This window comes from Phyllostomus discolor, chromosome 2, assembly GCF_004126475.2.
Source record: "Phyllostomus discolor isolate MPI-MPIP mPhyDis1 chromosome 2, mPhyDis1.pri.v3, whole genome shotgun sequence".
Classification (NCBI taxonomy): Eukaryota; Metazoa; Chordata; class Mammalia; order Chiroptera; family Phyllostomidae; genus Phyllostomus; species Phyllostomus discolor.
In genome coordinates, this window is record NC_040904.2 from 52,664,040 (window position 1) to 52,687,393 (window position 23,354).

Consider the following 23,354-nt stretch of genomic DNA (forward strand, 5'->3'; position numbering starts at 1 on the left):
AATTAGATTCATGAGTTCCAAGACTCAAGACAATATTCTAACAACATTCAAACAATATTCAGGTTTTATAATTTTAAAAAAATGGAAATAAAATGTTTGCCCTTCAGCACATTGTAACTAAAGTTTTAGAGATTCAAAACATTTTCTTCCATGAAAATTATACATGATTAACATACAGCACTGTCTTAGATTCTGAATACCTAGGCCAGATATAACACTGTAGAAAATTCTAGCTACTAAATAATAATTAAAACTCCTGCCTAGGGACATATGGTAGATTAGAAAAACTTACAAAAACATAAAATGAATGTGTAACACATAATCTTTTAAATGTAAAACTGAGCTCACAAGAAACAAAAGGGAATTTCCAAGCGTCAAAATAGAAGGAAAGGAAAACCAAAGGGGTATAAACTTGCAGATGCTCTGAGTACATGGGGGAGAGGAAAGAAGGGAGGGGGGCCTTCTTAGGGAGCCACCAAAAAACCCCACATGGCAACAAGAGACAAAGTCCAGGCCACATACAAAGTGGGGACTTGAAACTAAGACAGCTAGTGTTCTTCAAGAGCTACATCCTTGGAAAAACAGTATACTAAAAAAATTTACTCACAGGTACAAAGACATAACTAACAATAAGCTTATTTCTCTTCATCCTCCCCACTGAAAGTTCAATAATTAATATCTAGATAATATTTACTGTGCACTAGGCACTATTCTAAAAACTTTAAGTATATCTGCCTCATCTCATGTTCACAACACAGGAAGTTGTTTATCCCTATTTTAAAGATGAGGAAACTGAAGCAGAGCAGTTAAGTAATTTGCCAAGGTTACACAGCACGTAAGTGAGAGTAAGGATTCAACCACAGGTCAGGTTTGGACTAAATTCTGAACAGGATGGGATTTGTGTTTTACCATATGCTACTGCCTGGTTTGAAAATCCCCAAGTTATGAAAATAACACTCAAGTCTGTCTGGCACCACCGATACCATTCTTGGTCAAGCTCTGGGCCAAGCAAAGGCAAAGCTCTCTAGAGAGGAGCTCCACAAACCAACCGCAAAGGAGGGACTCTCACAGGACAACCCTGCTAAGGATGAGTTCATAATTTTAAAATGCACTAGGAAATAATTCTCACTAATTAACAGACGCAACAAAGACAGAATTAGAATCCCATAAATTTCATATAATACAGGGTCTGGCACAAATAACGCCCCTTTTTCATTACATAAAAATCTTTTACTACAAAATCATAAGCATGTAATTCTGTAACATAGCAACATCATACTCAAGCACACCATATGACATTTTAGGTGAAATGTTCAAGTTGCTGTCCATCTTGTGCGAGACATTCACGCACCCTACCAACCACACTCGATGGCATTACTTTTGCCGGACCCTGTAGAATGGCAACCTTAAAAAATGCAAAAATGGATTTTAAATTAAAGACTTAGAAAAAGAACAAGACAGCAAAGGGGAGGGGGGAGGGAGAGGAAGATTTGGAAAGAACCAAATGAAGTTTCTTGTCCAACATACAGTTAGGATTTCTAAGTGAAGAAAAAACAAGAATGGGAAAAGACCATAATGGAACAGAAAGAGGTTGAAAAATTCCCAAAATTTATGACAAGCATATATCCTTAGAATAAAGAAGCAAAATGAGTCCTGCACAAATAAAAAGATGGTGAAACTGCAGAAATCAAAGGTAAATGTTTTTAAAACAACACAAGAGAAAAAAGATTACTAAAGCGAGTAAGATTTCTCAACAGGAATAACAAAAGGAATTAGAGAAGGAATAATTCCTTCAAAGTGCAGACAGAACACAACTGTCAATATAGAAATCTATATAGTTACACCACCACTCAAGAGATTGTGAAACAGGGAATTACTAATGAATGTAGTTACAGAGGACAGAATTTAATCCAGAGGAATGAGATACAAGAAGCAATGATTAGCAAAGATATTTGAAAAACCTAGGTAAATTTTAGCAAGCAGACTGCAGAAAACCAAAATCATAATATCAAATATTATGCAATAAATATATATAAGGGAGGAGAATAATCAAAGTATTCTATAGTCCATGGTGTTTGAGGACATTTAAAAACAAAGATACCCATAAACTTTAGACTCTTAATATGTATTATTAATAATTTAAGGATAAATAGTAAAAAATAAGGATGTACATAAATTCTGGGAAAATGTGAGAAATATGTGAAACTGTGTGTATGCATTTATCTGAAACCACCATAAATGTGAATGCAAGGCACGGAAAGACTGAGAAGTATAAAGATTAAAAAGTAAAAAGATTAAGAAGTGCCCCAACTGGTATGGCTCAGTGGGTTGGATGTGGTCCTGCAAACCAGAAGGTCACCAGCTCAATTCTGGTCAGGGCACATGCCTAGGTTGCAGACCAGGTCCCTGGCTGGAGGCATAGGAGAGGCAGCAAATGATGTTTCTCTCCCTCCCTTTTTCCCTTCCTTCCCCTCTTACTAAAAATAAATAAAATCTTTAAAAATTGAAGAAGGAAAGATATGCAACGTAAGGCTGGTATGTAAACATATAAAAACATTAGATGAAATGCAATTTAAGGCAAGCTACATCACTAGGGATAAATAAGTTTGCAACTGTGAAACTGCATGAACCAAACAGTGAGCCAAACTCCCACAGTCTTTTGAGAGAAAAAAAATGACATAAACACAACTATAGCAGTAAACCTTCTAAGCACCAAAAGACGACAAAAACAAAGTAAAAAGAAGGGACAGACTGGTAGAACATTTTTGCAATGCATGGTATTGAAAAAGATTACTATTCAGAAAATACAAAGGACTTCTAACAAATGAGTAAGATAAAGACTAACAACACAATAGAAAAATTAGACTGTAAATGGACAAAATATGCAAGAATGCTAAATGTGAAAATATGCTCAACTTTTTAAGTAATGAAGAAACTACAAATAAAGCCATAATAAAAGATCATTTCATATCTATCCGACTGGCAAAATCAGGAGTCTGACAATATCCAGTTTGACAAGGATGTGCAGCAACAGGAGCTCTTATCTGCCAAGAGTTAGCACCATCACTTCGAGAGCAATTAGGCAACACTTACTAAGGATGTAGCCATGCCTGTGCTATATAACCACTGACATTTTTAGGAAGTAAGCTGACTGAAACTCAACCACATGCTCACAAGAAGTTGTGCATAAGAATTTTAATTGCAACACTGTGGAAGTGGAAGGGAAAAAAACTGAAATAGTCCATTAGTAGAAAAATAGATACTATGGTTTAATCATATAATGGAATACTAAACAGCAGCTAAGAGTAATAAATTAGATTTATACATATCAACATCGATAAATCTTCAAAACAATGTTAAACGGTAAAAAAGTAGCAAAAACATGTAGAGGATATCAGTTACGTGTATTTTTTATAGACAGATCTTGTGTATAGGTAGATATGTATGCAGTGAAAATATAAAAACACACAAAGACAGCCCTGCCTGGTGTGGTTCAGTGGATTCAGTGCCGGACTGCCAATCAAACAGTTGCTGGTTCAATTCCCAGTCAGGGCATATGCCTGGGTTGAGGGCCAGGTCCCCAGTTAGGGGCATGCAAGAGGCAACCACACATTGATGTTTCTCTCCCTCTCTTTCTCCCTCCCTTCCCCTCTCTCTTAAAAAAAAAAGTGAATATGATAATAGAACACAATTTCAGAATGATGTTAGGGGTAGAGAAAGGGCCAAATAAAACTTTAGTAATATCAGTAATATTTTAAATCTTTTAAAAGATGTGAAGCAAATATGACAACATGTCAACTGTCTGTTACATTACTTTTTATATGTCTGAATGTTTCACATATTAAAATATTAGAAATTTACTAAAAAAGAACAAGGCTACTTAATATTTACCGTGCATTTTCCACTCGCTGAATCCCCCAAAGATCTAAACCATCTTCAGTTAGAGTTCCAGTCTAAAAAAGAGTATGCATACAAAATATGAATAATGCCTCCAAAAACAATAACTATAAAAAACTGCTATATACATATAATGAAGTATTATACACCTGTTTAAAACAAACCAAAAAAGGAAACAGTAAGATCCCTGCATGCTGATAGACAACCAACTCCAGGATAAATAGTTAAAATGGGGAAAAGGGTAAAGAATACTCCTCATGGTATGGATCCTCTATGTGTAAGTGGGCAATTATGTGCACATCTGTATATTTATGTGCTTATATTATTAAACAACCAACAGTGGAACAATACACCAATTAATCTATCAATCAATAAAGGCTGTCTACGCATGAGAAAGAGATTAGGGCACAGGAGGTCACAAAAGGAAGGGAACAAGTAAATTACATCAAGGGAAGCAATCAGCCAAATCCAGGATGTAAATGATCTGATTTCTTCAACAAAATAATTGGGAAGAAAAGCAACTGTTACAGATTAACTGTAACCAATGTAATCATTTGGATTCTGATTGAAAAAAAAAAACCCATAGAATTTTAGGACATTCTGTGAAAGGCAGAAACACCTGAATATAAACTGGATGTTAATTAATACCAAGGAACTGTTAATTTTGTTAGGTGCCGTAAGCAATTATAATGGTATTGTGGTAATTTTTTAAAAAAACATCTAGAGAAACATACTTTGAGGCATATGGGTGAAATAATGTCTGATGCACTTTCAAATGCATCACTTTCAAAATGAGGGACTAAACAAAGATTGACAAAATGCTGCTAACTGTTAGGAAAGCTGGGTAATGGGTATGTAAGGGTTTATTATATTTGATCTTTTCTGCACTTCTATGTCTGCTTAAAAAGTTTACTAGTAACATTTCCAAAAAAGAAAAGCGTAAGTGAAATTTTATGAACAGAGAAATATGAAATTTAATCTTGGGATGTGATTTTTTTTCAACAAAATACTGTTAAAAAATATTTTGTCTTGGGCCAAGATGGAGGCATAGGTAGACACACTGTGCCTCCTCGAACAACCAAGGTAGGGACAACAACAATTTAGAAACAGAGTAACAACCAGAACTGACAGAAATTGAACTGCATGGAAGTCCAACAACCAAGGAGTTAAAATAGACACGTTCATCCAGACTGGTAGGAGGAGTCGGGAAGCCAAGCAGAGAGGGGTCGCACGGCACAAAGAGCACTGGGACCCGGGCACGTAAGACTGCAGCTGGCAGACCCCAGCCAAGGGGTAGCAACCAGCAGACCCAGCAAGGTGGCGATTGTGAAGCACAGCACTGCACACAACCCAGGATCCCAGCACTGAAAAATAGAGCCTCGGGGCACTGACTGAAAACACCTGGAGAGGTCATTGGAAAGACCCACAGGGTGCACAAGCCCACCCACAAGGGAATTAGCACCAAAAAGGCCCAGTTTGCTTGGGGGAAGCAGCGGAAGGGACTGAAATCGGCAGAGAACGGAGCAAGCGCCATTGTTCCCTCTTGGACCCCATCCCCACATACAGCATCACAACCCAGCGACTGGGTTGCCCCACCCTAGTGAACACCTAGGGCTCCGCCCCTCATTTTTAACAGGCATGACCAGACCGAGAGAGAGAGAGAGAGACAGAGAGAGACAGAGAGAGAGAGAGACAGAGAGAGACAGAGAGGGCTCAAACAGAAGAACAAATGAAAGCCCCAGAACCCATCCTTTTAAGCGACCGAGAGATAACCAACCTATCAGATGCACACTTCAAAGCACTGGTAATCAGGAAGCTCACAGAATTGGTTGATTTTGGTCACAAATTAGATGAAAAAATGAAGGCTACAATAAGTGAAATGAAGAAAAATACACAGGGAACCAATAGTGATGGATACAAAGCTGGGTCTCACATCAATGGAGTGGACCAGAAGGAAGAAAGAAACAACCACACAGAAAAGAATGAATAAATAAGAATTCAGGATTCTTACGAGAGGCTTAGAAACCTCCAGGACATCTTGAAACGTTCCAAAATCCAAATTATACGGGTACCAGAAGGAGAAGAGGAAGAGCAACAAGTGGAAAACTTATTTGAACAAATAATAAAGGAGAACTTCCCCAATCTGGCAAAGGAAATAGACTTCCAGGAAGTCCAGGAAGCTCAGAGTCCCAAAGAAGTTGGACCCAAGGAGGAATACACCAAGACACATCATAATTACATCAGCCAAGGTAAAAATGAAGGACAGAATCTTAGAAGCAGCAAGAAATAAGGGGACAGTAATCTACAAAGGAGTTCCTACCAAACTGTCAGCTGATTTCTTAAAAGAAACCTTGCAGGCAAGAAGGGGCTAGAAAGAAATATTCCAAGTCATAAAAGGCAAGGACCTACATCCAAGATTGCTCTATCCAGCAAAGCTTTCATTTAGAATGGAAGGGCAGATAAAGTGCTTCTCAGAAAGCCCTTATTATATGAAATGTTAAAGGGACTTATCTAAGAAAAAGATAAAAAACACGTATAGTAAGAGGACGGCAAACTCACAATTATTAACAACCACACCTAAAACAAAAACAAACTAAGCAAACAACTAGAACAGGAACAGAACCACAGAAATGGAGATCACATGGAGGGTTAGCAACAGGGGAGTGAGAGGAGGAGAGAGCAGTAAAAGGTACACAGAATAAGTAGCATAGATGGTAGGTAGAAAATAGACAGGGGGAGGGTAAGAATAGTATGGGAAATGTAGAAGCTAAAGAACTTATGACCCATGGACATGAACTAGAGGGGGGGATGTGAGTGGGGGAGGGTATGCAGGGTGTACGGGGATGAAGGGGGGAAATGGGACAACTGTAATAGCATAATCAAAATATTTTTAAAAATTGTTTCCTTTGTGAGGTGAGCACATAGTGCAACATACAGATGATGTATTATAGAGTTAACTATGCACTTGAACCTTTTATCTTATTAATCAATGTTACTCCAATAAATTTAATAAAAAAATAGAATAAAAATGAGAAAAAAATTTGCCTTTCTTTAATAATGAAGATGCACAAAAATCAAATTCTTATCTTATCAGTTACCCAGGTTTAATTCTCAAAATAAAACCTTCAGGAAAACTAATTTCAGTTGATAACAAGGTAGATGTATTTCACACAAGTACAAAATCTGTTATTTTCACATAAAACAGAAAAATCAGTGTCTATTATTTTGAAACATATTCAATAAAATCATAGAGCAAACACTAAACATACATAAACAGCAATAAAATTCCAGTAAATATATCTGTATGGAGCCTGTTCTGTTAAAAACATTAAAGATCAGAAAGCCTCTCCTCCTCCTCCTCCTCCTCGCAATTCTGGAAAGATTCAAGACAACTGCAGAGATGGGCAAACAAGCAATACCCAAAGTACTAAAAATTAAAAAGTAATGAGAAGAGAAATACAAAATTGATTCATATGCCAAATAAGCTGAAAAAGAGCAAAATTAGAGGAACATTAAGGAATGCGTGCAGACTTCCAGCCAAGATGGAGGTGTAGGTAGATACACTTTGCCTCCTTGCACACCGAAAGGACAAATTTAAAAACAAAAAAAACAACCAGAACTGACAGAAAATCAAACTGTATGGAAGTCTGACAACCAAGGAGTTAAAGAAGAAACATTCATCCAGGCTGGTAGGAGGGGTGGACATGGGCAGCCGGGCAGAGAGGACTCACAGTGGGGCAGCGGCTAGAGGACAGGGGTGGGTGAAACCACAGCTGGAGGAGCAGGCGGTCCCATATTTGCATAGGGATAAACTGAGAGTAACAACTGGGGAGCGAGACAGACTGCACAACCTAGGGTTCCAGTAAAGGGAAATCAAGCCTCAAAACCTCTGACTGTATAAACCTGTGAGGGTTGCGGCAGCAGGAGAAACTCCCAGCCTAACAGGAGAGTTCGTTGGAGAGACCCACAGGGTCCTAGAACGTACACAAAACCACCCACCCAGGAATCAGCACCAGAAGGGCCCAATTTGCTTGTGGGTAGTAGGGGAAGTGACTGAAAGCCAGCTGAGAGCCAAGCAAGCAGCATTGTTCTCTCTAGGACCCCTCCCCCACAGACAGTGCCACAATGCAGAGACTCGGGATGCCCCACCCTGGTGAATAACTAAAGCTCCGCCCCTTACTACATAACAGATGCCGAGACAAAAAAATATGGCCCAAATGAAAGAACAGAGGAAAGCTCCAGAGAAAATACAACTAAGCAATGAAGAGATAGCCAACCTATCAGATGCAGAGTTCAAAACACTGGTAACCAGGATGCTCACAGAATGGTTGAGTATGGGCGCAAAATAGAGGAAAAAGTGAAGGCTATGCAAAATGAAATAAAGAAATGTACAAGAACCAACAGTGACGGGAAGGAAACTGGGACTCAAATCAACGGAGTGGACCAAAAGGAAGAAAGAAACAACCAAACAGAAAAGAATGAAGAAACAAGAATTCAAAAAAGTGAGAAGAGGCCTAGGAACCTACAGCAGACCTTTCCAACATCTGAATCAGAGGGGTGTGCCAGAAGGAGGAGAGGAAGAGCAAGAAATTGAAAACTTATTTGAAAACATAATGAAGGAGAACTTCCCTAAACTGGCAAAGGAAATAGACTTCCAGGAAGTCTAGGAAGTCCAGGAAGCCCAGAGAGTACCAAAGAAGTTGGACCCAAGGAAGTATACACCAAGGCATATCATCATTACATTATCCAAGATTAAAGATCAGGAGAGAATCTTAAAAAAGCAACAAGAAAAAAGGAGACAGTTACCTACAAAGGAAGTGTCCATAAGACTGTCAGCTGATTTCTCAAAAGAAACCTTGCAGGCAAGAAGGGGCTGGAAAGCAGTATTCCAAGTCATGAAAGTCAAGGACCTACATCCAAGATTGCTCTATCCAGCAAAGCTTCATTTAGAATGGAAGGGCAGATAAAGTGTTTCCCAGATTAAGTCAAGTTAAAGGAGTTCACCCTCACCAAGCCCTCATTATGAAAATGTTAAAGGGACTTATTTAAGAAAAAGAAGATCAAACTATGAACAGTAAAATGACCACAAACTCACAAGTATCAACAACTGAACCTACAAAAACAGAAATGAACTAAGCAAACATCTAGAACAGGAACAGATTCACAAAAATGGAGATCACATGGAGGGTTATCAGTGAGGAGGAGGAAGAGGGAGAATGGGGGAAAAGGTAAAGGAAATAAGAAGCATAAATGGTGGATACAAAATAGACTGACAGGTTAAAAATAGTATGGGAAATGGAGAAGACAAAGACTTATATGTATGACCCATGGACATGAACTAAGGTGAAGGAATGCTGGTGGGAGTGGGGTACAGGACAGAGGGGAATAAAGGGGAGAAAAAAATGGGACAACTAATAGCATAGTCAATAAAATAAAGGAATCAGTGCATATTGGTTGATAAAGAATATAGAAAACAGTAATCTAAGTATTTAAAAGCTACAAAGTAACCTTTGAGAACAATGATGAAACTGAACCAACCTTATCAAAGCAAACAAGATTCAGCTGTCCACAGATATTTATCCTTTGGGGACTGATGCAGAAAATACCAATTTTTTTCAGTCTTCTTTGGGCATACACAATACCAGCAGTCATTGCAGCAGGAAGTGCAGGTGGCACAGTAATTGTAATAATATCAAGAGACTCAATAATTATTACTCCCACCTCTACCTATAATCAGAAAAAAGTAAGTGTCAGAGTCCCAACAGATAGTAATCTAGCAAGGGTAGCAAGGGTATTTTAGTGAAAACTATTTTTAATTTTATATAATAAAATACACATTTATCAGCCCTTTATAATCTTTTCTGTTTAGAGATACTGCAATATAGAAAGCTCAATGAATTTTGAATGGTTTGTAGCATAACAGCTATTTTTAAAGAAAATTCTCATTTTAACAGCTCTATATACTTCACACACTACACACTTCAAAGTTCAACAAGCATTTGTCAGATGTTGACTTTTACTACAAACACTATACTGTGCCAGTCTCTACAGGGAATGGAAAAGAGAAATTTGACAAGGTTCCTCAAAAGTACCTCCAATTAAGTAATACCAAATAATTTTAATGTCATATATCCCAGAAGTTAAAAAAATAAACAAAACTTTATGATGAGCATGTGGCTGTGCCTCCCTTTTTTAAGTCACTAGACAGCAAGTGAAAGATCATCTAAACCAAAGCCACTCAAAAGAATTTCCTGCTATGATGAAAATGTTCTGTATCTGTGCTTTCAAATATAGTAGCTACTAGTCTCATGACTTTTTAGTTAAATTAACTTAAATTAAAACTTTAGTTCTTCAGTCTCACTAGCCACTTTTCAAATCCTTAGTAGTCACAGGCGACAATAAGAATCAAACTCTACTAAGAGACCCATGTACATACCTCATTTAAAACGCTATTGATAATAGTGTAGATAAACCCAATGGCAGCCACTGCCACAAGACACAGAAGAAACAAGTAGGCGTCTCTGTAGAGTTTAAAGTCAGTTGGTTTGGGATACAATATGGAACGAACAAGCTGTCCTTTGGAAGTACTAAATCCTTTTTAAAAAATTAAAGAAGAAAATGACATAAGAAAATGAGAATCATCTCTCAAAACAGGATGTATGTGTGTGTATTTTTTTGTGTGTATTGGTTTCAGGTGTACAGCTTAGTGGACAGTCATAATTTACAGTGTTCCCCTTGATATTTCCAGTACCCCAAACGGCACCATACATAGCTGTCACAATATTTAACACAGAATCTCTTTTTGAACATTATGTAGGCATCGAATATGCTAAAACATGCAAGGAGAGATTAAATGTTTTTTACCTGTTCTAACTACTATGGCTTTGACAAGTTCTCCAGAGTAGAAACGAGTTTGAATAACAGTAGTCCCACAAAACAAAGTGTGCCGTTTATGTATTTCTGGACTATATAATTCATCTTCCATTCCTTTTATGTCCACTGAAGGATTTGGCAAATTAGTCTTTGTCACTGGAACACTTTCTCCTTAAAAAGAAGAAATAATAATAATAAAGCATGGAAATCAGTGTCAAATACATACAACTTGAAATGCTGAATACACTAAAACTTATACCATTTAGGCATTAAAAGAGTTCTCAAAATTGATAGCATAACTTATTCAATTAGCTTTTTGTCTACCCATTTCCTTGTTCCAAAATATCAAATCTTGTCTCACACAATTTCCAGAAGTGATTTTTCAAAGATAATCATTTAGAAATGACTGTGTCAAGCTTCAAATAAGGAAGCCCACTAAGTTGCTACAGCCTCAGCACCTGTTCTCTTATACATAAGAAGAGAAGTGCAAAGCACTTCATGACCCCAAGCAGGCAGAGACGTGAAGACCTACTCCTATCCCCCCAGTAAACACACACACAGGCATAAGAAAGAGAAAAGGCATCTGGAGAAGGAAGAGAAGAATAAGCAGTATGGTAGTTCTCTCAAATAACAAACAGCTAAATTCTTTGTAACACAAATTTAATTCTGTGGAGCATCCATACTTCTCGCTTCAGAGCCAACAAGTGTGTGGGGATATTTAGGTGTGTGTTTTAAGACAAGATTCTTTTTATTTATATATATAGATATAGATATGTATCTATATCTATATATAGATTATGCTATTACAGTTGTCCCAATATTTTCCCTTTGCCCTCCTCCGCCTGGTACCCTCCTCCTCCAGCAATCCACCCCCCTCAGTTCATATGTCCATGGTCATGTGTGTAAGTTCTTTGGCTTCCCCATTTCCTATACTATTCTTGAGGTCCCTATGTCTATTTAACACCTACCAATTACGCTTCTTAATCCCTGCACCTTTTCCCTCATCCTCCCCATTTGCTCTCCCAGCTGATAACTCTCCAAATAATCTTCGTATCTATGATTCTATTCCTGTTCTACTTGTTTGCTCAGTTTATTTTCTTAGATTCAGTTGTTGACAGATATGAATTTGTTGCCCTTTAAATGTTCATAGTCTTGATCTTTTTCTCAAGTCCCTTTAACATTTCATGTAATAATGGCTTGGTGATGATGAACTCCTTTAGTTTTACCTTATCTGGGAAGTACTTTATCTGCCCTTCCATTCTAAATGATAGCTTTGCTGGATAGAGTAATCTAGGTTTTAGGTCCTTGCTTTTCATCACTTTGAATACTTCTTAGCAGTCGCTTTTTGCCTGCAAAGCTTCTTTTGATGTATCAGCTGACAGTCTTATGGGAACACCTTTGTAGATAACTCTGTTTTTCTCTTGCTGCTTTTACGATTCTCTCTTTATAACCTTTGGCATTTTACTTCTGAGTCTTGGTGTGGTCCTCTTTGGGATCAATTTGTTTGGGACTCTGTGCGTCCTGGACTTGTATGTCTATTTCCTTCACCATATTCAGGAAGTATTCTTTAATTATATTTTCAAGTAAGTTTTCAATTTCTTGTTTGTCCTCTTCTCCTTCTGGCACCCCTATGATTTGGATGTTTTTACATTTACATTTGTCCCAGATGGTTCCTAAGCCTATCCTCATTTTTTTGAATTACTTTTTCTTCCTGCTATCCTGACTGAATGCTTTTTCCTGGCCTTGTGTTTCAAGTCATTGATTTGATTCTTAGCTTCATCCTCTCCATTGTTGGTTCCCTATACATTTTTATGTCACTTAGTGTAAACTTCCTTTCTTCCCTTATGTTTTTGCCATACTCAATGAGTTCTTTGAGCATCCTCATCACCAGTGTTTTGAACTTTGCATCTGATGGGTTGGTTATCTCCATTTCATTTAGTTCTTTTTCTGGAGTTTTGTTCTGGTCTTTCATTTGGGCTATATTTCTTTGTCTCAATTTTGCAGCCTCCCTGTGTTTGTTCTGTGTATTAGGTAAAGCTTGTTTTTACTCCTTTTCTTGGAAAAGGGACCTGTAAATTATGTGGGGCAGAGCCTTAGGTAATAGCAGAGCAGGGCAACCCACTTTACGGCTATGTGGTTCTGTGTGGGTAGAGGGCTCAGAGAGAGGGAAATGTCACTGCCTGGCTTCTGGAGGTTTGCCTGACATTTGTCCATCTCCAGTCATTTCATCTACTTCCCACACTTGACTAGCACCCTTCAAGCTATTGCCCTGGTGGTGAATCCCAGAGTAGGTGGGTTTACATATGTTCTAAGTCCACGTGGGCCCTTTAAATGAAGTATCCTGAAAATCCAGTAGTTTCTTCCACTGTCCCAATCCCCGCTGGTTTTCATAGCCAGAAGCTATAGGGATCTACCTTCCCAGTGCTGGAACCCTGAGTTGTGCTGTCTGCCTGCAACTGGGATCATTCACTCCCAAGGTATCCCTCCCAACTTTTATCCACCGCGCTTGAGTGTGGGACTGCCCATTCCGCCACCGCTGTCTCTCCGCCTGTCTCCACGCCTCTGCCCCTTCTACCCATCAGGATGAATGTGGCTTCTTTAAGTCCTTGGTTGTCAGACTTCCATACAGCTTGATTTTCTGACAGTTCTGTTTATTGTTTGTTCTGAGATATAGTTGTAATTCTCCCTGTGGTTGCATGAGGAAGAGAAGCATGTCTACCAACACCTCCATCCTGACCATAAGTCTAAGACAGGATTCTTAAGTTTGAAAATATATAAACATCCCTTTCTTACCAAATTAACTGACAATAAAAAAATCTATGTGATAAAAAAAAAATATATAAAGCTCTCTTTAGATTGTGAATTTCCAAATGGAAATCATTTTAAGTCTACTTCTCCCTGCTTTACGAGAAATATAGTCTTTATGCCACTTTTCACACATCAAATAGGGAAGTCAATATGCTGCATTCTCTGTAGGCTAAGAACTTTTCTCCTCTTCCCTCACTATAAAGCTTTTCTTCATGGCAAAAGAATGACCAGGAGCATGCTAAGAAATGTAGTGATAGCCAGAATAGTGATTTAGTATAGCAGCTGAGAAAAATGCAGAATTTGGTCCCCTCAGAGTAAAAATAAAAATAAACATTTCAATATCCACAACATTCATAACACTCATAAAGAATACAAATGCCATAGCCAATTTTGAAATAAATTAATCAGTAACCACTTAATCCAGTATCTTTATAAACAACTCATCTAATTTTTACCCATTTTGTTTAGTTTACCTGTTAACATGCTTTCATTTACAATGCAAGTACCATTAATAAGTACTGCGTCACAAGGCATGACTGTCCCATTTAATGGAATGACCATAACATCTCCTGGTACAAGGTCTGTAGAAAAAATCTCTTCACTTTCTGGATTTAAAGAAAGAAAATGGGGGGGAGGGGAAAGTCTGAAAAGAATATTCTTCAACTTACATAAGAATCAACATAAGCAAACAAAAAATCACCTGATCTCAGTAAGATGTTATAAATATAATGGAGTTAAACAGGAAAATTCCAATAAATGAAAAGTTTTAATAATTAAGTTTATTATTCCTTAAGCTAACAACACATGGTGTTTAAGGATGTTCCCCTGCCAGGGCGCCAACTGTGCACAGGTGATGCCAAGTCCCCTCTGACCCAACAGGTGGGTGGGCTCTGACACTCATAATAACACTCAAGTATCAATTTCAGCTACTAGCCCTCTTAGAAAATAGTAAGTTCTCATGAGATTCCCCTGCAATAGGTAAACTTAGATTTCTATAACCCCTTGGAAACAGAGGAAAGCATTGAAAATTTTAGCATACTCTCTTTTAACAGCATTTTTTACAGTATTCTTCTCACTGCCACTATTTATAACCTATAATGTCTCACTGCCTTCTAATATTCCTAAAATAGTCCTAGTAGTATTTTAGATATTATTTTAAATAAATTTATAAAATAAACATTGTGATATTTTATCTAGTTCATTATTTCCTTAGAAATTTGTATATTATATTCAAGTTAACTAAATACTTTTTAAAAAGATCTCCCCAAGTTACTAGTTTTTCTTTAGGACTGTCTTATATTTGGGCATTCTCTCTCGCTTCCTAATTCTTTTTCCCACCTAGTTTTAACACTACGCTCAGAAGATAGTTACACTAGTTTATAAACAAAATGGGTAAGGAAAAACTACTGTTTGTGACATTAGTTTGTAGGACAAATACTCTTTTGTAAAAAAATAATAAAAAACTAGTGTACTAAGCTATGAGGAAAAAACTTCTAAAGAATTCTAATAATATTTAGTACATAGTAAATGTAATAATGTTCATTTTTAAATAAGATACCTGGTTTTAAAACTCTTTTAAAGCTGTTAACACCACTTGAGGTTCTACTCTTCTTAAGTCTACCAGGAAGCAAAATACCAGTGATGTGTTGTTAGATTATACAAAGGGAACAGGACAAGTTGAATGATACATATGCCCTAGTATCCCCAGTATTCTTAGCAGGAGCAGAGCAGGAAGAGAAGCACCAATTAGCTGACAAATTTAAGACTGCAGCTAGGGGAGATAGATACTCCCAGCTAAAGTAGCAAGTCCCCAGCAAGCACAGGGTAGGAAGTAACCTGCTAAGCCAAACTGTCTACATTTCGATGTGGTATACTGAGCCAAGCAAATGGAGACTGAGTTACTGTTCTTGATAAGTCTAAGTGGCTACCTCCCCCTTATTTACTTTATCTCTTCAATATTTCACCAAACTAACATGTCCAGAGCATAATCTTTCCCTACAATTCTGCATCTCCTTCTATTTAATTAAATGGCACCAACGTCCATTTCCCAGCCTGGCAATGCTCTATCACCTTGCATTCAATGAATTGTAAAATCCTGTTCAATGCCCACATTTAAATATCTTTCAAACCCATGTCATCTCTCTCCATTTCCACAACCTTCACCTTGATCCATTTCATTCCTTCAATATTACTCCCCTCTAAACCAGTGTGAACATGGCAGCCAGAATAATTTTTTTTCCAAAAGGCAAATAATGACCAGATCACTCCACTGCTTAAAACCCTTCGATAGCTTTCCATTGCACTTTGGAATGAGTCAAAATTCCTTAACATGCCTTAAAAGGCTGTCCATCATCAGCTTTCCACATCTGCCACACTGAATTTCAGTTTTTCTGATGACCAAACACCAGGCCTTTGGGCACTTAGCGCCCTCTTCCTCTCTCAGTGTCATCTCCACCATACCACCACCTTCTCACCTACTTCTTATCTGACTAGATCACTTAAAAAATACTTATATTCGAAGAAACTGTCCCTGACACCTACAGTAAAATGAGCTCTCTCTACTATCTAATAAGCTCCCTGACCTCTCCCTATCATAGCATTTGTCACACTTTATTTTTACTGCTTATCATCTCTCTTTCCAACTAGTCTGAAATTCAGTGATAGAAAAGACTATGTCCATCTTGGTAATCACTGCATTCTCAGAGCCCAGTATACTATCTGCTACATTGTAGGAAAAGAAAAAACAATTTTACATAAATGAATTTGATACAAACTCAAAGATGAATACAAATCCAAACACATTTTATTTCTTAAGAAATTAATTTGTGTGTATATATGCTACAAACGGCTTGCTTCATATATTACTGCTTAATGGTAATCTTTTTTGGTTTATTTTTGTCAACAGTCGCCTGAAGTACTTAGTACTTACCTTCATTTACTCTGCAAACTGAAACTCTCACAGTACTGTGAGCTGCCACCATGTCATGCAACATGATATATTGCTGAAATTTAAAAAACAAAAGTTTTTCAAAAGGAGCTAATATAAATGTACTCTTCAAGATATTAAAAAGCAAGGATGCTATAAAATAATGTAAGTTAATACAATGAATGCTTATAATTCTGCCTTTAAAAATGTCAAGAATAAAAGATTAAAAAATTATTCAATGTTTTAGCTAACAACGAAATAAGAAAACACTTTATCCCTGAAAACAGTAGAACCAGTATTCTAGTCTATGTTAATATCCCTAGGGACTCTAAGAAGTAGTAATCTGACTCTTAGAAACATCTGTCTTACCCCACTGTCCAAAAAAAAAGGACATATTCATATTAACTAAAACAAAAGCTGTATTGAGTATTACTTTGTACCAAGTACTATTTTATACACCTTACAAAATACAAATACAGCTGTGAAACCTTAAGTTGGACTTACCTTTTTAATGGAATATAGGGAACTTAGGATTGATACTACAGACATAATGACAATGGCTAGAGCATAGTAGTAATATTCATCAGTGCACCACAGTATTACACTAAACAGCTGGAATATGTAAAATGGGTTGAGAACCTATGGAAAAAAAAAAAAAACCCAAACAAGATTTTTAAGTAAAAATGAATGAGATAGTTATAACCAACAGATTTTCTACTTTTTCATTTAAGGAGTAACCAACAAGACACCTACAGGGTAAGCTCTATGGTCCCTATAGCAACATGTACTACCAAAGAGGAGGGCAAGATACTAGCATCACACTTTTTTTTTTTTAACCATTAAGTTACTAGTGGCTAAATAAGCTTAAATTATTTACATACATTTGATTTACACCAAACCTAGAAACAGTTAAAAGGTGTGAATTTAGCTGTTCTTCATTCTGCTTTAGCAATAAAATACATTTACTTAACAATAAATGCTAGGCTACTAAAAGATACAAAAGTTTTAACCAACTGGAACAAATGTTTACTTTTTATGAACTCTAACTATAATTTACTGTTAAGTCAAAGGTTTGCTACAGTCCAAAGGGAAGAAAAATGTAAGTTACACTGTTTTGCTTTCTCTAAAGAAATAACTGAAGTTCAAAACCTGTATAAAAAAGCTCTGGCTGGCGTAGCTCAGTGGATTGAGCGCGGGCTGGGAACCAAAGCATCACAGATTCGATTCCCAGTCAGGGCACATGCCTGAGTTGCAGGCCACGGCCCCCAGCAACCACATACTGATGTTTCTGTCTCTCTCTCTCCCTCCCTTCCCTCTCTAAAAATAAATAAAATCTTAAAAAAAAAAAACCCCTGTATAAAAAAAGATAATAGGAGCCCTGCAATGGACTTCATTTACCCAAATTTCATAGTATTTTATAAACTTCATTAATAAACCCCCAATGTCTTAAAGTTAATGCTTCCATACTTTTCAAGGCACTTTATATATATAAGCCCATTTTACTTCCAAATCAGATGAGATATTCACAGGATTTACTCTACTTCTATAGATAAAAGAGCAGCAAAGAAAAAAATTTTTCTGATGATCAAGGCTAGTTACTGATGGAACCATATTTCAAACCAGGCTTTCTAGTTCCTAATCACTTTGCTATGTTCTAAAGCAACATTACATGGCCATCCTCAAGAATTGATGGAAAACAATGTTATTTCTACTAAAAGTATTCACTCAATACCGCTAACTTGATCTTCAGGAAAAAAAAAAAATCAAAAGACAAACTGGAGAGCCTAATGCTGCTAGGCAACATCCCTTCCTCTCTTCCTTCACATGCACCACCTTTACTCATACTTCTACAGCACTTACAACTGAATAGTCACTGCAACAACTATTGACATGTTTTCCTCCCATGCTAAAGTGCAAATTCCTCCATATGATCATCAGGTTGTTTTCTACTTCAAACTTTTGGTATAACATCTAGTTTCCAATAATGTACCAGAAAATGCCATGTAAAGAATAAAACATGATAAATTGAAAAATCAGAAAACAAAAAAGGCAGCAGTATACACTTGTAAGGGCAAGATTTAGATGTGTGACTTCCTTAGGGAAGAAAGGAAAGGAAAAGAAAAAACTTCTACATACAAGAAAAGCAACAAAAAAACAGAAAAGCAAAAAGATAAGCCATACGTCAAATTATTTCTCTACCAGTGTTACTCTCCAAGTAAAAACAAAAACCAACAACAAAAGAAAATAATAAGAAAGAGTGAGAAAACCGAAAACTAAGAATGTTTTATTATTTAAATCATGGCTCTTTACAACTTGACAAATCCACTGATCACAAATGCTGACACATGTACAATAGTCTTACCTCCTTAATTAGAAGCTTAAAAACAGAAGGCACTTTCACAGAAATTTCATTTACTCCATAAAGCAATTTTCTATGGCAAGAAAATATAATAATAGCATTACATTATATCACATAATAGTATAATTTTGGGAAGGTGATTCATTACATAAGGCTCAATCTACAGACTGCTCCTAAACCTAGAACTTAAGCATTCATGTTTCCAAACATTTGTCTTCTACAATTTGAATTCTCTACCTATAGTATTTAAATCAAGTTGGTCAATACTGGATAACTATACTGTTATCATTTTGTTTCATTCATCTGATATATTTTTGTGTGACAAGTATCTTTCCCACTAATCTACAATAATTGTGTCAGCAAAGACTTTGTTTTCCATTCTTGAACACAACAGGTCTCAACAATTTTGAATTGCAATTAATATTTTGAAAAGACTAAATAAACTTGAGGTACCCTACACTATTTTTTCTCATAATAGTATTGTACTTGAGAATGTTTATTTCAAAATATCGTATGTTTGACTTTAAAAAAAAACTTAGGAAAAGTTGCTTAAATCTTTCCACTTAAATTCCTTAAAATAGTACTTTATATGTGATAGAGTAATTCTTGTCTTGTAAAAAGTGTAAGTCTAAAAAGAATAAAGTTTTTAATATTCTAACTGAAAAAACATGCTACAGGAGAATAAGAAAATTTCTAATTTGATTTTAAAATGGCACTTATTTTTAAAATATGCAATACACTGATATATTTGTAAACTTTAGCAGAGAATAACATGATAAAAAAGATTGTATCTCCCAACTTACAAATTTTCACTGCAGTAAATTTGAGCTCATGTTTGTTATTCCCAATACATGTCAATAAAATCTAAGATACTATCAATTATAAGGTATACCCATTATTTAATGTAGCATCAGGAAAGATAAAGGATGACAGACACTCATCCTTTCAGAGATGTTAAAATGTGGGAAAATGTGTACCTTAGAATTGATGAAATATGGTATATTTTCAGGGATATCAACTTCAAAACATAAGCTTCAACATTTTTTTAATTCTTAAACTGAGAGATAACCTTACTCAAAGTATGAATAAGTTGTCCACGACTGTGTCTATAATATTTAAATAACTGTTAATATGTACAACTATATGGTCAAAGGGTGGACTATATACACTACTGTATTTAGGACTTTCGATAACAGATCTGACTTTAGTTGGATAAAAATTACCTGTAGGCATGCATCCCCTTTGTCAGTCCTGCACTATGCTTTTCATAAATTGACGTACAAGAAACACCTTCATCCAGTCCCCTAAATAAATCCAAAGTTTTTACTTTAAACAAAGTTTAAAATATCCAAATGTCTTAATGCCTCATTTTTCTATATTCCTGATTTTAAAGTGTGACTTCCTTACAAGTAGAAATCCTTAACAAAAAATTGAAATAATGAATGAGAATTTTTAAATCTCAAATTCCTAACATAAACGATAATGAAAGGTCTGAGTTTCAAACGTGGCAACTAAGTTATACAATGTATGTATCACATGATAAAATGGCTCTAAATATTAAAGTTTATATAACAATATTATCCTTTAAGGCTGTGTGCCAAATCAGTTTAATTAGCTAAATAATTATTTAATTACCTAGGAGCTAATAATTAAACTAATAAAATTAAAGGTAAAGTATGACTAGCATGAGACTTCCAAACTAAAGATAAGTAAAAACCTTTTACTCTTTATTTATATAGTTCCCCCTCCTCAATTTTTTAAGCCTCACACTAAGAAATCCTATTCATTCATTTTCCTTCTACAAAAGCAACAACCCAAATCCTTCCCTGATCTAACACAGAGTACAGAATTTATGAGTCACAGGCAACGGCTAAAATCTGTAACAACTGAAACTGGGATTCAACTAACCTATCAACCTCCTCCCTAAAAAATGTCTTAATTGAGCTGATTTTAACTGAGGTACTAGTCATAGAACTCTAAAGAAAATCTTACACATCATTTAACTCCACCCCTTTTCCACTTTTTTCCAGATAGGAAAAGTAAGCTCCATAATTAACTGTTACCATTGGGATAAGCTTAAATTCTACAAGTTTCTATGGTTAGCAGAGGCTGCACAACAATATGTTTGACATTTTTCCCCACCGAAGCTGACTTCTCCAAAGGCAGCAGGGATCAGCCCCAAGTCGGTTTTTTAAAAATCAAAATGACAGCTCATTGGCTGTGTTCTTTAAGGCAACGGTTCTTAACTAGGAATGATGTTCAGAACTAGGCATGTGGAAATGCCCTGGTCCATTCCAGAATATTCCACGTCTTTAGTGTGGTGGCGAGAGGGTACCAGGCATGAATATTTTAAATATTCATAAGGTGATTTTCTTTGCCTTGCTCATGTTAGGATTCCTTTAGCACCCTCAAGTAATGATAGCTGAATGTTGTAAGAATCACTTTAACTTACAAAAGCAATAAAAATCAGCTAATAATTTAGTACTTATATATAACTTGAAGCCTCCACAAAAATAAATTTTAAGATATTGCTCCAATTTGCTCTCCCCAAATTTTAACACATTTGACAATGTCCTATTTTATCCACATAGTAAAGTTAAATTTTTCTTTATCTCTTCATTCCTCCAGTACAAGTGGATAGAACTGTGAACAAATTGGGAAGTGATAGTTCAGACAGTTACACTCAAAGTTCGAGATGAGCCCTCAAAAACAAACAACAAAACAAAAAAAAACCTCACACTCACTGGATTTTAAGATCATACTGCTTCTAACTTTTATCTACATTTTGCCAAGGTACTAGCTGTGAGATTTATCCTAAAATGGCTAATCAGTTTTCAAATAAACACTGGGAGTTAATGAATAAGTGAATAAAAGTTATTCAATAAAAACCTCTTCAATTTTATATAACACTAGAATGAATTCTTTTCTATCTAAAACATTTTCAGTATATCCACAATATAATCCAAACAAAAGAAAATTACTTACTTTAAGAAATCAAAATTGTGAAGGGTATCATTCCAGAAATATTTTACACTATGGTGACTGAAATAACGAATCTGTAGAACACACATAAATGTTACATCAAAAAGCATTATCATCACATGTTACCAATTAAGTGTACTAGTAAATCTATCATATAATAACAATTTAAAGTTAGTGATCACATATGACATGTAATCTGTGTCTTCTAATATTACCTAACCCGTTATAGTGATAAATGAGTATTTTATATGCATATAAGTTTAGCTCAAAAATAATGCAAGCACAAAATTAGACTATCCATGACAGCATAAAATGTTAATCCTCTTTTTAAAAAACTTTGAGACAAAGATCACAATACCTGTTCTGACTGCATCTGTGAATATTTGCTTATCTCATGTCTGTTCTCTTCAGCCAGATCCAGAGTTTCAGTTAAAAGAACAGCATGGCCATTTGAAACCACATTAGCCATAGATTTTGGACTTGAAAATGGATGAGTTTTTAGAGAAAGCAAGCGAATTTTTGCACAAAACCACATTCTGAATTCATCCTTGCAAGAGAAAAAGGTAAAAAGTCAATTATGCATATTATATAACCACCTGTATTTTTTAATTTCCATTCTTTACATATTTTTACTCATCCCTAACTGAGAAAGCATCATTTCCTACTCACTAAATGTTACACCATTTCATAGATGCATAAATGCAAACATGAAGCACTTTCTATTGCTCACCGTTTAAATGACATACTTTACTGACACAATATCCATAAAACTTCACCAGTAATTTCTTAATTTACCCATCAACATACTGAGACTAGATATTAAAGCTTCATATAAAATGCTTCCAGGCAAGAAATATTCAAAGTCATGAAAAGCAGGGACCTACAGCCAAGATTGCTCTGTGCAGCAAAGCTATCATTTAGAATCAAAGGGCAGCCCTGGCTGGCGTGGCTCAGTGGATTGAGCGCGAGCTGCGAACCAGTCATCGCAGGTTCGATTCCCAGTCAGGGCACATGCCTGGGTTGCAGGCCATAACCCCCAGCAACCACACATTGATGTCTCTCTCTGTCTCCCTCTTCCAACTCTAAAAATAAAGTAAATAAAATCTTTAAAAAAAAAAAAGAATCAAAGGGCAGATAAAGAGCTTCCGAGACAAGAAAAAAACTGAAAGATTTCATCATCATCAAACCATTACTATATGAAATGTTATAGGGACTCATTTAATAAAAAGAAGATCAACACTATGAACAATAAAATGGCAATAAATACATGTCTGTCAACAACTGAAATAAAAAGCAAACTAAGCAAGTAAGAACTGAGACAGAATCATGGATACAGAGAGTATTTTGATGGTTGCCAGACAGGAGGAAGGTGTTGGCAAATGGGTGAAGGGGTGAGGGGATTAAAAAGTACAAGTAGGTAGTTACAGAACAGCCATGGGGCTGTAAAGTACAGTCTAGGAACGGAGTCGCCAAAGAACTTGATCCACGGGCACGAACAATGGAGTGGGG

General features: G+C 36.1%; 1 protein-coding gene across 5 annotated transcripts in view; it reads right to left on the reverse strand.

Annotated features, from left to right (window-relative positions):
- ATP13A3 (ATPase 13A3) overlaps nt 1-23,354 on the reverse strand; it is an 86,921-nt gene that overhangs the window by 38,718 nt on the left and 24,849 nt on the right. For 4 of the 5 annotated variants that reach the window (XM_036017860.1, XM_028505159.2, XM_036017859.1 and 1 more), the window contains exons 5-15: nt 22,204-22,392; nt 21,849-21,919; nt 20,087-20,167; nt 18,867-18,936; nt 17,009-17,143; nt 16,508-16,580; nt 14,052-14,183; nt 10,762-10,941; nt 10,334-10,491; nt 9,436-9,624; nt 3,892-3,953 (exon numbers count right to left, since the gene is read on the reverse strand). In XM_036017860.1, the coding sequence (XP_035873753.1) occupies nt 3,892-3,953; nt 9,436-9,624; nt 10,334-10,491; nt 10,762-10,941; nt 14,052-14,183; nt 16,508-16,580; nt 17,009-17,143; nt 18,867-18,936; nt 20,087-20,167; nt 21,849-21,919; nt 22,204-22,392 (1,340 nt within the window). The remainder of the gene's footprint in view (nt 1-3,891; nt 3,954-9,435; nt 9,625-10,333; nt 10,492-10,761; nt 10,942-14,051; nt 14,184-16,507; nt 16,581-17,008; nt 17,144-18,866; nt 18,937-20,086; nt 20,168-21,848; nt 21,920-22,203; nt 22,393-23,354) is intronic. The other variant, XM_036017858.1, reaches the window with a different exon arrangement.